Source organism: Cyrtonyx montezumae, unplaced genomic scaffold (assembly GCF_038088225.1).
Source record: "Cyrtonyx montezumae isolate F1298 unplaced genomic scaffold, pur_monq_1.0 scaffold_10, whole genome shotgun sequence".
NCBI lineage: Eukaryota > Metazoa > Chordata > Aves > Galliformes > Odontophoridae > Cyrtonyx > Cyrtonyx montezumae.
In genome coordinates, this window is record NW_027071826.1 from 42,324,169 (window position 1) to 42,339,178 (window position 15,010).

The following is a 15,010-nucleotide window of genomic DNA, read 5'->3' on the forward strand; positions in this document are numbered from 1 at the left end:
TGAATTAAAAAATGTATGCTGTAAGTAATCCGTGATACATTATCAGAGTAAATGAAGCGGCTGCTCAGTGCAACTTAAAACTTCTCAGTGGAATTAAAAAAAAAACCATTTGTCACTGGCTCTTGCTGCCTTTGTGGTAACGATGAGGAACTAGGATTCATAAAAGTTCAGAAATTACTTTCGTTTCAGATAGCCAGGCTAGCTGTGCATGTCAGACCTTGCAGTGGGACGGCTGCCTTGCAGGGAAGTGATTCTCCTGCAGTGAGATCCCCTGCAAGAGGGAAACAGTAAGTGTGAATTGGAAAAGTGAGCAGTTGCAAAGTACGTGTTACACGTGTTCATACCCACTGTGCAACGATAGCAGTGGCAAGTAGCTTTTCTTTCCAGATCAAACTCTTGATGCAATGTGTTCAGGATACTGTGAAGTACAACCTTAAGGTGTGCTGAATATCTTGCAGAAAGTGTTGCAGAAGCCATTCCTAGTGAAATCTTGGCTTTTTTTTCCTGATGTTCTGGTGGCAGCAGCTAACAGTGGTTTAACTAAAAGATGGGAGGAGATTTTAGAGGCAGAAAAACCTTCGGGGAGATCACCTTGAGCAAATAGATCAAATTCATTGAGATGATGGATTAGGGAGGTAGCAGAGTTAATACCTTCATTGTTTCCCCTTACCAGACATAGAAATGTGGCTGTTCACTGTACTAATGTTCCTTGTTTCTCCAGGAATATGCATTATCCAGATTTGATGCGTACTTTGATCAGAAGAAGAAGCTCCAAGTATGAACGTGGGAGGAGCGGACTGTTGGTTGTTGTATGAAGAGGGCAGCTGGACAGAACTTTCACCGTGCTTAGGCTACTGTATCTGTAACGAAGGTGTCACTGACTTCCAGTTCCTGGAAGGCAGGAGTACAATACTGAAGACTGTATAAAAATGACTTGTTTACAGTTTCTTAAGTATGTGGGATGAGATTGAGAGGCAAAAGTAAAATACAACAGTGCAATATCTTAAAATCCTTTAAATCTAGAATTTAATCTAGAGGGTCTTTTATATTATGGGAGAAGCTTACAATTAAGTGTCAATACCACCTACATCAGAGCAAACAGTGTTACTGTACTTTCTAGGGGTTTGTTGTCAGGCTGATGGAGGTTGTAAGCAGAACAGCTGAAAAGGTGATACGTTGTAGACACTGCCTCTTAATGAGAAGGAAAAGCGAAGGGGACAACTGTTACACTGTGAAGTAGGCTTCAAATCTTACTGTGAGATTAGGTCCACCACGCCCCCTGAACACTATCTTGGAAGCTGCTGATCCCTTACACCACTTTAACCATACCGCACGGAAACACGTGGAGGTGGTGTGCTTTGAGGTGTCATCTGCATACACGTGAATGTTTCTCTCAAGCTGGTGTGCCTGTGAAGTATGAATGAACTTTGAACTGGACATTCCAAAGGAGTTTGTCTTCAACCGTTCCTTCCTCATCCTTCAGGAACACGCCGTAGCGCAGCCTGCTTGTCTCCTGAAATGCTGCGTCCCGCACAGGGGGTTCTGAGGGCGGTTAGCACTGGGAAGAGTGCCTTGAATTACTCTAGCTACTCCCCCAGACAACTGGATTGACACTGACAGGACTTAACAGATCGGATCCCATCTCCTCTTGACTTGTGTTGCCTCGGTACGTGGCTGTAAGGAGTAGTAGAGCCAAAGACTGCGGAGAACACTTCAGGAAGTCGCTGTTCTGCCCGTCCAACGCTTACGTGGCTTGGGAGGTGCTTTTACTGCACCTCCAACTTCCAGCATGTTCCAGCAATGCAGTAAAGTGGAGCATCTCGTGGGGAACAATAACATGTATATTGAAACTTGAGTATAATCTGTGTACATGTCATCTAAAGATTTCTTTAGATTTTTGGGAACTTGTTTATTTTGAACGTTATTTGTTGTGCTTTCTAACACACTGTATTATAAATAATAAACTTTTAAGTCTACCCTTTTCTCATGTGTATAGCGAATACTGTTCCAAGCAGTTGAAGAAAATGTGCACCATTTCATGTACTGTATTGCATAACTTGTAAAAGCTGTTGGTTTATTCTCTAGTATAGAGAATCATTTTGCATACACAATTATTAATGCTTTATAATAAATATAAAAGCACTTGAAAAGATCATAGTTGATGTTCTTAAGTATTTCTTGTACGTGCAGGGTCAAATGACTGCAGTTTCTGGCCCTAATCTCTGCTGGAAATACTTTGCTTCTGCCTTTAAGATAAGCTGGAGTTAAACTTGAGGCTTGATGCTGTGGGATTTCTTTTCTGCTTAAATGCACCTTTTGTACTATTGTGTAAGTGAGTACTGACAGGAGGCATGAGGAAGAGGGGCTGTTAAAGCCAGTAGTGAGAGGTAGACTGAAGCTGAATTTGAAGTATATAGCTTTAGAGGTAAGGAGAGGTTTAGGTTTAAGCGATTTACTGTCCTGCTGAGTACTCTAAACAGTTAACAGGGCAGTGTTCAGGCTGCTGCAAGTAGAGTTAAAAGTTGAGAGCATGTCCTAAGTTCTGCTGGCACACCGTGTGAGGCTTTTGTGGTATGAATGTTTGGGTGATTTATAAGGCTGAGGGCTTCATTTACTATATGTTATTGCACGCAATAAATCCAGTGGGAATGGCAGGGAAGGCAGCAACTCAGAATGGTGTTTCTCAGCTAGTTGGGAATGACTGTATTCCTTTGAGTGTTGAAGACCCTGAGGGGGAAAAAAATAAAGGTGCTGTCCTGTGCCTTTAAAATGATCTGATGTGGAAGGGTGGCATTCTCACAGGTGCTGTGTGTTAGGCTTAGCTGGGAACACAGGTGGGTCCAATCCAGTGAGCAGGGAGTGCTGCTTGGGTTCTTCCACGTGTAGTTTTTCTTGCAGGCTGCCTACTAAAGGTAAGTTCTTGTAATTTTTTTCTTTGAAAACTTTAGATAAGGCTGCAACAGTTCCTTTTTCTTCTTTGTTGTTGTTACTTCATTTGGGGCAGACTTGTAGCAGTGGTTATAGCTTGCTTCCAAGCTTGGCAAGCAGTTGCTTGTATGCATCAGCACATCTCTAATGGAGTACTGTGGAGTCGCCTTCTTAAAACTTGCTTTAAATGTGATCCAGCCTTTTCTTTAGCTTCAAAATAGTTGAGTCAATGCAGCTTGCTGTTTGTAAAGGCAGTTTGAAACGGTTACTTCTTCCAGTTGACTTGAAAATAAAATCAGTGCTTGAGCTTTTCTCTCCTGTTGGCTTTTATCTCTGCTTTAGAAATCCTTGACTTAGTGTCCTCATCAACTTTGCAAGTCCAGATGCTGGTGAAAGGACCTACTTTTAACTGATGAAAATGAGACTTCTAGTATAAGCTATCCTGGCGAATCCCCATTCCCCAGCATTGAGGATACTAACGGGATAAACTTAGCATGGCTGTTTGGCATCCCTCTTTGAAATTGCTTTCTGAAACAGTTTCACTATCAGTGTCACTCTCCCTCTGCGTGTGCGTCTCAATCAGGTCTGCTGCCTTCAATAAGAACTGTACTGCCCCCAGCCCCCTGCTAACTCGGCGTTTGTAGTGCTGCAGTTTATGTGGAAGGGGCTGGGTTTTCCTCCTCACATGAAATTCATTTTTTTCTCCTACCTGATTATGACTGTGTACGCCCCCAGAGGGCACAGGGACTTGCAGCAGTGTTGTGTGGGGACTTGATTTTTCCTGCAGATTGCTTTGGTCTTGATGATGGGAAGGGAAGAGCCTTGGTTAGTTGTGCAGGAGCCTGTAAAGCTGCGAGTTAAAGAATGTATTGCCTGAGTTGTAAATAGAGAACAAAGGAGAAAGTGAATAAATGAATTCCTAGAATGGAGAAAGTTGACTGTCTTTAGCCTAAGTGGCAGCACCACCTCTATTCCGGTGTCACAGCTTTTTAGGAGCAGTAAAATCCTGAGTGTGGCAGACAGAAGCCAACTGCCCCGCTGCTGCTTCTCCACCCCCAGTGCAGCTGCAGCAGCACGATGCAGCTGGTGCTGGGAGCTGGCACAGCCCTGCACTGTCTCTGCAGGTAGGGGAGGTGGAGCACTGTGTGCTGTGCCTCGTGAAGAAAAAGGCTTTAAGGGTTCAGATCCTCCCTGAAAGATCCTTGCAGATGCTGTGGTCGAGCTGTCTCTCAGCACTCAGCAGGGTTGTCCCTGGTGCCTGCCGGGTTCACGTGAAACGGCAAATGGAGCGTTGCACCGGAGGTGAATAAATAGCAGTAATGGCTCTGGGCTGAAATGAAGCACAGTGTGCTCTTACAGGGCCTTGGCAGCGAGCAGAAAGGAGCTACTGTGCAGGGTACCCAGGCAACAAAGCTGGTCACTAGCAAACAGCCCGCTTGTTTTTGCCTCATGCGAAATTCGCTTTTTATGGCTTTCATTTCCCAAGTAGACAGAGCCCCTGCAGACTCGGGGTTAAGTGTGATCATATTATAACGCGCAAACAAAGACATACATGATGTGTACCTACCAGGCTCATTAAACGGGGATCAGCCACGAAGTCTGGCTGCCGGCCAGCCCCGCTGGCATGAACAGCCTGAAAAGACAGCTCCCCGAGTGGTCCTTGGGTTTGAGGCTCAGACTGGCAGAGCACTGCAGTGCTGCTCAGAGGAGCAGCCTCGCAGGGGGCTGGGCTGTTCCCTGCTGGCTGTCCTGCCCTGAAGAAATAGGATCTCCCCCTTGGGCAGGATGCTTAACTCAGCTGGGTCGGGAATCAAAGGTTTGGAGATGATTGTGCTGCCTGCAATAACCTCGAAAAGTTGCCGACCTCAGCTCTGGTGTTTGCTATCTGGAAGCTGTCAGTTCCCTTTGCACGTGGGTTTCTGTCCCTGCACTTCCTCCTACAGCTCATTGGGATTGGCCGCATGAGATTTGCCTTGACCATATATACCAAAGGAAAGGGCTCCGCAGCCCAAATGGACCAAGTAATCCATGCTGAGTAATCCCTCCGAGCCCACGTCCTCCTCTTTAAACCTCACTGAATGGTGTTGAACTGTGTGAACTAGAGGCCCACAGAGACTGCAGCTCTGTGAGCCCATCGCAGATGTAAATAAAGGGAACAGCGAGTGGAAGGGCGGAAGGAAGCCTGCTCTAATTACTCGAGACAAAGACTATTAAATAATACAATAATTTCCACAGGAAGAGATTATAGAGAATTGTGTGCAATGTCTCAGTTCTGAAGGGTTTAAACAATTTCACCTTAGGATGGAATCTAATTAGAAGGCAGCGGTTACAAAGGAAAATGCTTATTTCATAAATCCCCTGGTAGAGTTATTTGGAAAAATACTGGTTTCTCTGTAGGGATAAAATAATCCATTTGCATTGAATTACACTTTGGATGAAAATCCAGGACTTGGAGTTAGGGTTTCTGAAACTCATTTTGAAGTCTTTCTCATTCCAGTTTGAAACTGTAAACAACCTAAGATGAAATGTTTTCATTATATTTTAATTTGTTTTTCTTTATCTGTCCTCCCTACATGATTATTATTGTTGTTACTTTCTTGTTGTTGCCAGATACATTTATAAATATGCAGGTTTTTATGAAATATTTACATCAGTGCCAGCTAATGCACTAGTTTATTTCTGGAAGAGCATGAGGATCACATGAAAATGTTCCTTTCTACCATTCAGTTTCGGGGTAAAGGGAGAAAGAAATGTTACCAGTCACACCTCAGCAGTGTTTCTGTATCCATGTGGTCCAACTGGGTTAGATGGAAACCTCAATTGTGTCACAGGTTGTGTTCTCACTTCCCAGGAAAGCAAAAATAACCCAAAAAGAGGAAGGGAGGAGGAAAAGATGTAAGAAAAGGAGGTGGTGGGATCACTGTCCCTGGGGGTGTTCAATAAATGTTTAGCTGTGGTACTAAGGGATGTGGTTTAGTAGGGAAATACTGGTGGTAGGTAGATGGTTGGAGTGGATGACTTTGGAGGTCTTTTCCAACCCTGATGATTCTGTGATTCTATGAAAATACCCCCAGTACACAAGTGTTGGTGTTAACCAAAGACCTCAGTGAGGCTGCAAGAGCCAGCCCTGCCTTCTGCATCTGTGCAGCTGCTCCATGCCTGGTAGCCCCCACACTGCTCCTGGCTTCCCTGAGCTGATGGAAGGATCCCTGCAGAGCCATGGCCCTTGGGCAGCTCCACTGCCCTTTGTTGGGGTTTCTGACCTCAACACAGGAAGATGACATCACTCAAAAGGGCAATAATGTCCTCCCATCTTGCAGCCACTAAATCACGGCTTTAGTGGGCCTGACCTTTACTTCCACTGACACAGATCAGAGCAGTGTAGGCCGATCGCTGCCCTTTTGGTCAGTGTATCTGTATTTTCCATGTGTTTTACAGCTTCACATGTCTGCTGTGCAATTATTTACTTCTACAAGTGTTTGCTTTGCTTTTTTTTTTTTTTTAATTTCTTCAGGTTTGTCTTGTGACAGGCTTTCCCAGATTGGATCCCTTCAGCTTTGTAAAAACACAGAATAAGGAAGGGTCCCTTTAGTGGCTAAGAGCCATGTGACATGGCACAGGCGTGTCATGCTACCACCCCGGTAAAATGGTAAAAATAGAGAGCGTAGGTTGTCATCATGTGTGCTTGTGCTGTGAAGCAACCCACACACACACTTCTCTCTTTCCAGGCCACCTGGATCCTGCGTGTCCCTTTGAGCAACAGGTTTTGGCTTCAGCACTTGAAAGCAAACACTGTGTGTGGGATTGACCGGCCAGAGCTGCTCTGGGGTGGCTGATAAGGAGCAAGGGAGCAGGCTGCCCCTGGGGCAGTGCCCTTGTGAGGAGAACCAATAGCACAACATCTCATTTCCAGCTAACTCTGGCTCCTTTGTCCCCAGCCCTACAGAAACCAAACACAGCTCTCCAGCAGGGGCAACCAGAGCAGAGGGTGCGGAGGCCCATGGCCAGGGGACATCTAGGGATCCCCAGAGAGGAGACCCACAGCCTCTGGATCCCTGTGCCAGTGCTCAGGCACCCACATAGCACCAAAGTGCTGCCTGATGGCCAGAGAGATTCTTTGTGCCCACGGCCTCAATGCTGGGCGAGGCAGGGAGAGCAGTACCCCCAACCCCAATGGCCTTTGCTGTTATCTCAATCTAAAGCCGTGCTCTCTGAATTGCGGGGAAATTGCGTCTTTTGTGGTTAATGATTAAGACGTCCTTCTGGGAGCCGTGACTTTGCCTGGAGGCATGGGCTTGCTCACTGACGTGCTAAAAGCCATATGTCAAGGACACTCTGGGAAGGCACCTGTGGGCACACGCTTCATACAGGGCAACATTTCCCCTGTAAGCAGCCTGGATACTCAGGTGGAAGAGCCAAGCTGAGCAGTGAGGCCTGTAACCACAGCAAGGCCTCAGTGTGCTGGGAGCAGGCAGCGGGGCCCACCCTGCCCTGGCTGCACCAGCTGCAGTCCTTCCAGCCCTTACCTTGTCCATGCCACTTAATGCTCACACGCACATATAAGGCTGCTCTGGGCTGGTTCACTTCTCCCTGGAGCCTCCTTTGGTTCTGTACAACATTTCATCCCTTTGCTTCTACCCATTCCCCTCCCCATAGCATTCTGCGCTCACATCTTCATTTTGGCTGCAGCCCTATCCCCTTCACTGCCATCTGCAGTCTTCCCATAGTGGCTAAGGGGTCTGTGAGGAGCCAAGCTCAATGCTAACATTCAGCATCCCGCTAATGTGCACTCCCAAATCACACTGCCAGCACCTGGGAGGAGTGATTGCACAGAAATAAATCTCCAATTCGCTTTAATAGCTCTGAATCGAAAGTTGCCAGAGGCTAATTATAGCAGCTCTGACTGTTCGAGGATTAAAATTATCTTAATAGTTTAACAGTATAAACACTGACTCACAGCACTGGCAGCCCGCTGAGCAGTACACTCACTTGCACCCCGGAGGTGGATTTCTAGGCTGTGGGTTGGCCAAGGAATAGTGGAACCTGCACGAGAGGGATATGGCTTTACTCTGCTGCTCTGGTGATGGCTTTGGGGTGTCTTTTTCAGGGATATTTCCCTGACTGTGTCTACTTCCGTATGCATAAGTTTATATGCATGAGATATTTGTTTAGAGGCCACCCTTTTCTTCCCCAAATTGGAAACATCTGGGTCTGACTGAGGTCACACCACACACTCAGCAGCAACCTGCAAAGGCAGTAGTGCAGTGGGGCTGTTGGATGGTGACCGGGATTCAGGGCATGGCACTGCAGTGAGGGAATTCTCCCATCTGGCAGATCTGAGCAAGATCTGAGTCCCTAGCAAATAGAGAACATCTCATCTCAGCTGCCAAGCTGGAAGGCTGTGGCCTCTTTTCCACTAGCCTCCTTTTGCTGCCTTCCACACCAAATAAGATGTTGTGACCTAAATCACAAGGTTTTTTCAGGTTGCCCTCTATGCAAAACCCACCCATGCATTCAACAGGTTTCTCCTAAGGTGACACATGTCTTGTGACTGAGCAGGGGCAGGAGTTCTGGGAAGCATAGCTAAGAAAAAGGCATTAGAAAGGAAAAAGGGAGCTCCAGCCCCCAGGGCAGGAGGGGTGCTGCTGAGTGAGGGAACGTGTGCTCTGCAAGCCTGGGACAGCAGCCAGGAGGACATGGCAGGAGTGTAGGAAATGACAAAAGGGTCTCCTCATATCAGACCAGGACAGAGAGACAGGTGACATTTTAAGTTGTGAAATGTCTTTTCACCTTTACATTTATTTATTTGCACCTACAGCAGAAAGTGTGTCCCAGAAATTTTCCAAGGCCAAAAAACGTCAAAATTCAGAAAGAAAGATACAGGTGCAAGCCTACCCAGGTCTGCCAGCATATCCATTCCAGCATGCATGTCTGGTTTGAGCTGAGGCAAATCACTTCACCTTTTGTTACCTCCTTATTTCATAAATAGGAGCAGGGACTCCTCTTTCTACTTAGAGCCTTGGGCATTGCAAGGCAAGCCCTATTTCCTGCCAGATACACAAGTCTCCTCCAGCCTCAGGTACTGCTGAGTCCCTGCTGCTCTACTGAAGTTGGCATGATACCACCAGGAGCAGCAGAAACAGTGGGAGGAAGCTAAAGGAGAAGTTACCTCTGTCTTACCAAGAATGTTAAGCCCTGACTCATCTTTTAGATATATTCACCGTGAATGCTGCTCGTTTATGCAAAAAACTCAGCCAGACCAGCACAAGGAACTATATCAGATGTCCTCCCCTCTAAATGAGGAGAGGATGCCACTGAGCTACAGGCTGCTGGATGGACTTGGCCATGAGGTCCCAGTGGTTGGCTGTGTCCTTTGCCCCACTCCTGCCCACGATGGCCTGCCCGATGAGGTGCCTGGGCTCAGGACCCACTTCATAAAGGGAGACAAGCACAGAGCAGTCCCACGCTGCAGTCTGGGGCATGGGGAACAGGAAGGTCTCATTGAAAATGATGAGCGAGGTGTGTGCCTGTGGCCTGGATTTCTGGTGCTTCTGCCTGTGGTGTCTGCAGGAAACATCTATCCTCGCATATATGCCTGGGGCAGGAAGAGAAAAAGGGGTGGAGAAATGGCAGTTGCATTCTGATAGCTGGTAGGACCTAGGGGATCACCACCATCCCACTGTGGTGGAGCCCCATTGCCCAAGGACTTTCTACAGGAAGTCTCTGCAGCTGTGAAACATCACACATGGAATTATAGGAACTAGAAGTGGTTCTACCTCAGCTTTCTCAGGATGAAGGAGCTGTTTAGAGCTTATCTACAATGCAGAGCATCTCTAAGGCTGCTCTCAGGTGTCTGTGGTTCTCAGAGGGCCACCTCCTCCGTGGAGACAGAAGGATGATAGTGGAGATCTGGTTACAGCCCCAGGGAATGTGGCAGCAACTCTGCACTGCTCTCACCCAGGGCATCCCCCAGAGGAAAAGCAAACTGGCTCTGAGCTGAGGGCAGCAGCAGCACTGTGATGGGGTCCTGTGTTTGAGTCTCTGAAAAGCAGAGGAATGGGATTCATGGGAGGCAGCTGGATGCTCTGTTAGCGTGATGACCTAATGAAATCAAGCAGTGCTTTTCTGCCAGGGCTGGTGTGTGAGGGACACAAGGACCTTCCTCTCCAGCACCCCATGCCCATCTGTGTGGGTGAGCCCAGGGCAACAGCAGGATAGAGAGGAGCAGCATGCTCAGACAATTGGGGGTACAAAATCCTTACTCTTCTCTGCAGCGCTGTGAGGGGGGACAGTTTTTGCCTTGAGCAGCCCAACCTCCATCTTCTGGGAGATGGGCAGGCACCTCAACGACAGCAGCACCTCTCCCACGATGTCCTGTGGAGGGCAGGGGGTACACAGTCAGCAGGGGGCTGGGCAGCCCTACCTACTACTACCTGCACACCACACAGAACCCAGGGTACAAGACAGGAGTTGTTCCTTAAGTAAGCAAAGGGATGGCTGTCACAGTGCACAGCCCACCAAGCCACTGTGTGGGGGCAAGGGGTAAGACCATGCATTACCTTTGTGATCTTCTGCAGCTCCACACACAAAACCAGGCTCTGGGAAGCCTTCAGCTGACTCAGGGCAACCCTGACTTCCCCTAGAGCGGTATACCTGGAGTATTTGTCAAAATGTTGGACCTGTGGGAAAGAGGCAAAAAGTGCGTCCATGGGGCAAGGTGCAGGACAGGGCAGTGCTTTGAGAACATCCCTATGAGCCACGCATCCTCCAGAGGCAGCTGCCTGCTCTAGAGGCCTGCTCCTGTGCATCTCACGGCTACTGGGATCTGTGCAACAGGGAAAGGTTAGGCTGGGGGTTAGGAAAATATTCTTCACCAGAGAGCAGTGGGCATGGAGCAGGCTCCCCAGGGGAGCAGGCACAGCCCCAAGCTGCTAGAGTTCAAGAAGCATTGGGACAACGCTCTCAGATATAAGGTTTGGATTTTGATTGATCCTGTGTGGAGCCGGGAGTTGGACTCAATGGTCTTTGAGGGCTCCTTCCAACTTGGGATTATCTAAGAGCTTGGTTCTTCTCCTTTTGCCAACATCTCAGCTGTTCATGGCCACTCAAGAGGATCTGGTGTGTGAGCCCAGAGCTACCCACCCACTTTGCATTCCTCAGAGGGGCAAGAGATGGGGACACCTCAAGAGTGGCGAGGGCAGTGCTCTATGTTGACAAACAAAGCTAGGACCCCATCCTACCTCAAGCTTCAGGGTGCTCCTCTCCACCTCCACATCCTGCAGGGAGCAGACAAAATGCTCTGCAAAGGCCGTCCCTCTGCAGCTCTTCACTGCACGGCTCTGCCACTCCTGGACCACGCACTGGAGCCCAGGGGTGTGGGATGGGACCCGCCGCAGCAGTCGGAGCCAGATGGCCACCTCGTTGTACCTGTGGCTGGGCAGGCCCCACACCTCCAGGCTGCTCACCAACAGCTCGCATTGCTCCCTGCTGTACAGGAGGGAGAACTTCAGACTGCCCCTGGAGCTGGGCGGGGGGCTCGGGTCACTGCTTGGGTCTTCAGTGATGCTACAGGAGAGGCAGGGATGGGGCACGACCGACCCCACACCCAACTCCGCCATCTGGAGAAACAAGGGTGAGAGGAAGGGAAAGAGAAGGGTCTTTTAAAGCATGGTATGTTGGATCACCCTCCTTTTCCTACAGAAGCAGGGTATACCTTGGTACATAGTAGGTGGCAAGCTGGCCCATGGCAGGGGGGTTAGAACTAGATGATCTTTAAGGCCCCCTCCAACCTTAGCCATTCTATGATTCCATAGAGCCCTTGCAGCTGCTCTTTCAGCCACCTTCCCTTCTTGCTCCGCTGTTCTCTCAGCAGCTGCAGCCCTCCAGCAGCCAGCTGAGGCTCAGCAGCTGCTGGTGGTATTTTGGGGCCATTGCTGAGCCATCGCCTGCCTCGTGGCTTCCTGCGCTGCTGTGGGGAGGGCAGCAGGAACTCGAGGAATTTGTGTTACGGGAAACCACATCCCTCCGGTAACAGACACGGGCTGGGATTGGGGGGGAGGGAGGGAAAGGAGAGGCTTGCCATTGCTCCTTCCCTCAGATTGAACAAATGCTGCATAGAGGAGGAGCAAGTAGAAGTGAAACTTGAGATCAAGTTTTGTCACCAGCTTTCCCAGAAATTGCACTGCAGGTTTTTCACTTCCCTCAGCACCAGGCTTCGCACAGCTCTCAGCCTTGCCCAGCACTGATGTACGTGCCTCCATATCCGTGTCGCTCTGCTGGCTGCTGTCAAGCAGAAGAGGTGGCACCTTCTTCCCCCACAGGCCGTTCTCTGCCCTCATCCTCACCCCATCTCCACTGTCATATTTCTTCTCTGTGGGGATAAAGAAAAGCTGAGTAGGCAATACTTGGCTTGCACCATGTAGCCATCAGCAAGGGAACAGCCTTGCTATAGGACCTGCTAGAGGGCTCTGCGTGCCCCTGTTCCCCCCACAGGCAGCACCAGGACAGGGGTCTCCCCATGAGGAACTGCTCCCTTAGCTGCCCCAGAGCACCTCCATGAGCTGCCTGCCATGGAGTGCCGGCGGTAGTTATGCATACACTTGGAAGCAAGAAAACTACTGCCCAAAATTTACTTTTCCCAGTCCTGCTGTGCTTCTGGAGCTGGCATATCTGGTAAGCCAGGATGGTCAGGGCCCCCAGGAGCAAGAGGATGGCTAATGCCAGGATCCCATATTTCCAGGTGCTGGAAAAGGGAAGCTGTAAGCTGTGCAGCCTGAGTGTGGTGGAGCTGTTCTGCATCTTGTCTTCTTCCCCTGGAAAAGAGAAGGAAGCAAAGGGTCAGCACTGCCAGCATCGCCTCTCCACTCCATCAGGCCTGAGCAGAGCACAGAAAAAGATCTATGTTCAGTCATATATGCTGCAGCTCAGGCCCACACACAGAGAACTAGTCAATTTGCTGGGTGTGAAGCATTATTTACACAGGTTTGTACTCACCAGATTAGTACAACCTCATCACAGGTCTGTTACTGCCACGTAGACTGGTGTCTGTTGGATTCCATTCCTTTGTCCAGAGCAACTCACAAAGCAGCTTATAGACTTCCAATGAGAAAGGCTATTGGAAACAGGGAACACCTGTGATTTTCCTGCCAGCTTTTCCTCAGCCTGCTGCCTTGTCTCCACATACCTCTACTGCCTCCTACAGCCGCTGTCTATCCTGCTTACTGCCTCCTGACAGTACCTGACAGAAGATGCTTGGGGGGAGCAACACAAACACCCAGCAAAACTTTACCCCCCACAGTACACAACTCAGAGATGCTGCTAATAAGAATCTACAGGTGTTTTTAATTTCCATTAATTGTTCCAATTGCCTTTATAAGCTGCACCAGTTTCTACTCTCTCTATGAGGTCTTCTGCTAAGGAGCTTCTCAGCTTCATCCAACATCATTTGCTCTCTGTAAAGAACCTGCCAGTCCTGAGGAGAAGCAGAAGCTACATTTTGCTTTTAAGAAGATGATGGAGGTCCATTAGGCTATGGCTTAGTGCAGCCTTTCATCCCTGCTTAGCCTGAGTAATCCAGGCAAGGAGTGAAGAGAGGGATCCTGCCAGCCCCTTAGAGTAAGCATCCCTCAATAGCTCAGCTCCTGTCTCAGACGCAGGTGGGCCTATCTAGGGAGGAGCAGAGCTGAGTGCTTCATCCCTTCAACTCCTTTATACCTATTTGCCCTTGTAGGGAATAGGCCTTGGTGGTTTATTCTTTTTCTTAAGATAAGATTAAAACACAAATTTTTGCAGAGAACAAACACTTTGCCTGCTTCTAGCAAGTAAGAGTAACCAAGAACCAGAGCCTAGCTTTAGACTAGCTCCATTCCAAGGTATTACTGCTGCTCTATGCAGTCCACTGCAAACCTTGAAGCAGAAATCAGTTGAGTGAAAACCCCTCAGTGTGCATGAGTTCTTCACATTAGAACGGGTTGCTGTTAACACCAAATATTTTATATTTTTTCTATGTGTTCTTATTGCTGACTGTATTATTTGTACCTTCATTGCAGGACCCTGAAGAAGCAATACAGAAGTTACATCCTTGTGTGGATGAGAGCTAAACCTCAGCCTAAATAAACACTTCCCTGAAAACACAGGACTAAGAGAAGCCTTTAAAACAGGACAGGAAGCTTAACTCTCTGCTAACCTACAGTAAGAAGCTATGCTGTGAGGTGGAGCTACGGGCAGGCTGAGGTGCAGATCTGAGCTTCCAGAAGGATTTATCAGTAGCCCTCAGGAAGAGCGTATTACGAAGGTAACCTTCATCAGACTGCTGCTCTAAACTTGGTTGCCAGTCACCTGAGAGGTTTTTACTCTTAACAGTCTGCACCTGAGTGAGGGAGAACTTCAGGTGAGAAGCCATTTAAACCGGGGCAAGCAACAAGGCCTCTTCTTGTGCTCCTGGAGCCTGCTTGAACTCCAGTTCCCCTTGCAAGGCCTGGTGTCACAGCATCCATCTGGCTGTCACCCATTCCTTGATGCACAAATGGCAGCCTAGGGCAGATCAGGCGCTTCCCTCGTGTTTGTATTTGTGCTGGTAAGAGGAAACAGCTCACCTTTATGCTCCTTCCCCAGCCCCCTAAGAGAGGCAGCCCCCAGCAGAAATAACCATGCAGGCACAGGGGACATGGCCACCCTTCCCCCAAAACCACGAGGATCCCATTCCCAGCTCCTCCCATAGGCCTTGCTCAGCGCAGGACCCAAATCATACCTTCAGAGCAGGAGCCCTCTGAGCCTGCTGCCAGCACACGGCGCGGGGTTGCTTTGCTGCACCAGGAAAACAAGGTCCCGCACAGCGAGGCAGGAGCCAATATTGACGAAGCCGGAGCAGAACAGGGTGTACGCGTGGAACAATGTGCTGGCTGGGCTGGCACCTGGGTAACTCCATCGTGGCCACAGAGAGCTCGGGTGCCCAACTGGGAAATGTGTCTGCGAGGGTCACAGAAGCATTTGCACACGTGTCTGGAGTGCTCTCTGACGTGCCAAAGCGTCCCCTGTGCACCCCAGGTGCAGAGCCATGAGCCCAAAGGTGCATCTAACAAGC

The 15,010-nt window shown here is 49.0% G+C and overlaps 2 protein-coding genes across 4 annotated transcripts in view; one reads left to right on the plus strand and one right to left on the minus strand.

The window, feature by feature from the left end:
• CHKA (choline kinase alpha) overlaps positions 1–2,157 on the plus strand; it is a 42,523-nt gene extending 40,366 nt beyond the window's left edge. For 2 of the 3 annotated variants that reach the window (XM_065755101.1, XM_065755102.1), the window contains one exon: positions 722–2,157. In XM_065755101.1, coding sequence (XP_065611173.1) covers positions 722–781 — 60 coding nt within the window. In that variant the 3' untranslated portion in view covers positions 782–2,157. The remainder of the gene's footprint in view (positions 1–721) is intronic. The other variant, XM_065755103.1, reaches the window with a different exon arrangement.
• A 7,064-nt stretch (positions 2,158–9,221) lies between these two features.
• Positions 9,222–11,546, minus strand: LOC136060800 (synaptotagmin-13-like). The gene is made up of 4 exons (XM_065755596.1): positions 11,169–11,546; positions 10,488–10,607; positions 10,191–10,302; positions 9,222–9,523 (listed from the first exon to the last, which is right to left on the minus strand). Exons 1-4 carry the CDS (start codon positions 11,544–11,546, stop codon positions 9,222–9,224), a joined length of 912 nt encoding a protein of 303 aa, XP_065611668.1.
• Between the last annotated feature and the right edge of the window lie 3,464 nt (positions 11,547–15,010).

Coding starts and splice junctions, on each gene's coding strand:
- LOC136060800 (XM_065755596.1), bottom strand. CDS start 11,546: ATGGCGGAGTTGGGTGTGGGGTCGGTCGTGCCCCATCCCTGCCTCTCC. Junction 10,303..10,487: donor AGCTGCAGAAGATCACAAAG/GTAATGCATGGT, acceptor TGCCCTCCACAG/GACATCGTGGGAGAGGTGCT. Junction 9,524..10,190: donor TCACAGCGCTGCAGAGAAGA/GTAAGGATTTTG, acceptor TTCCTGCCCCAG/GCATATATGCGAGGATAGAT.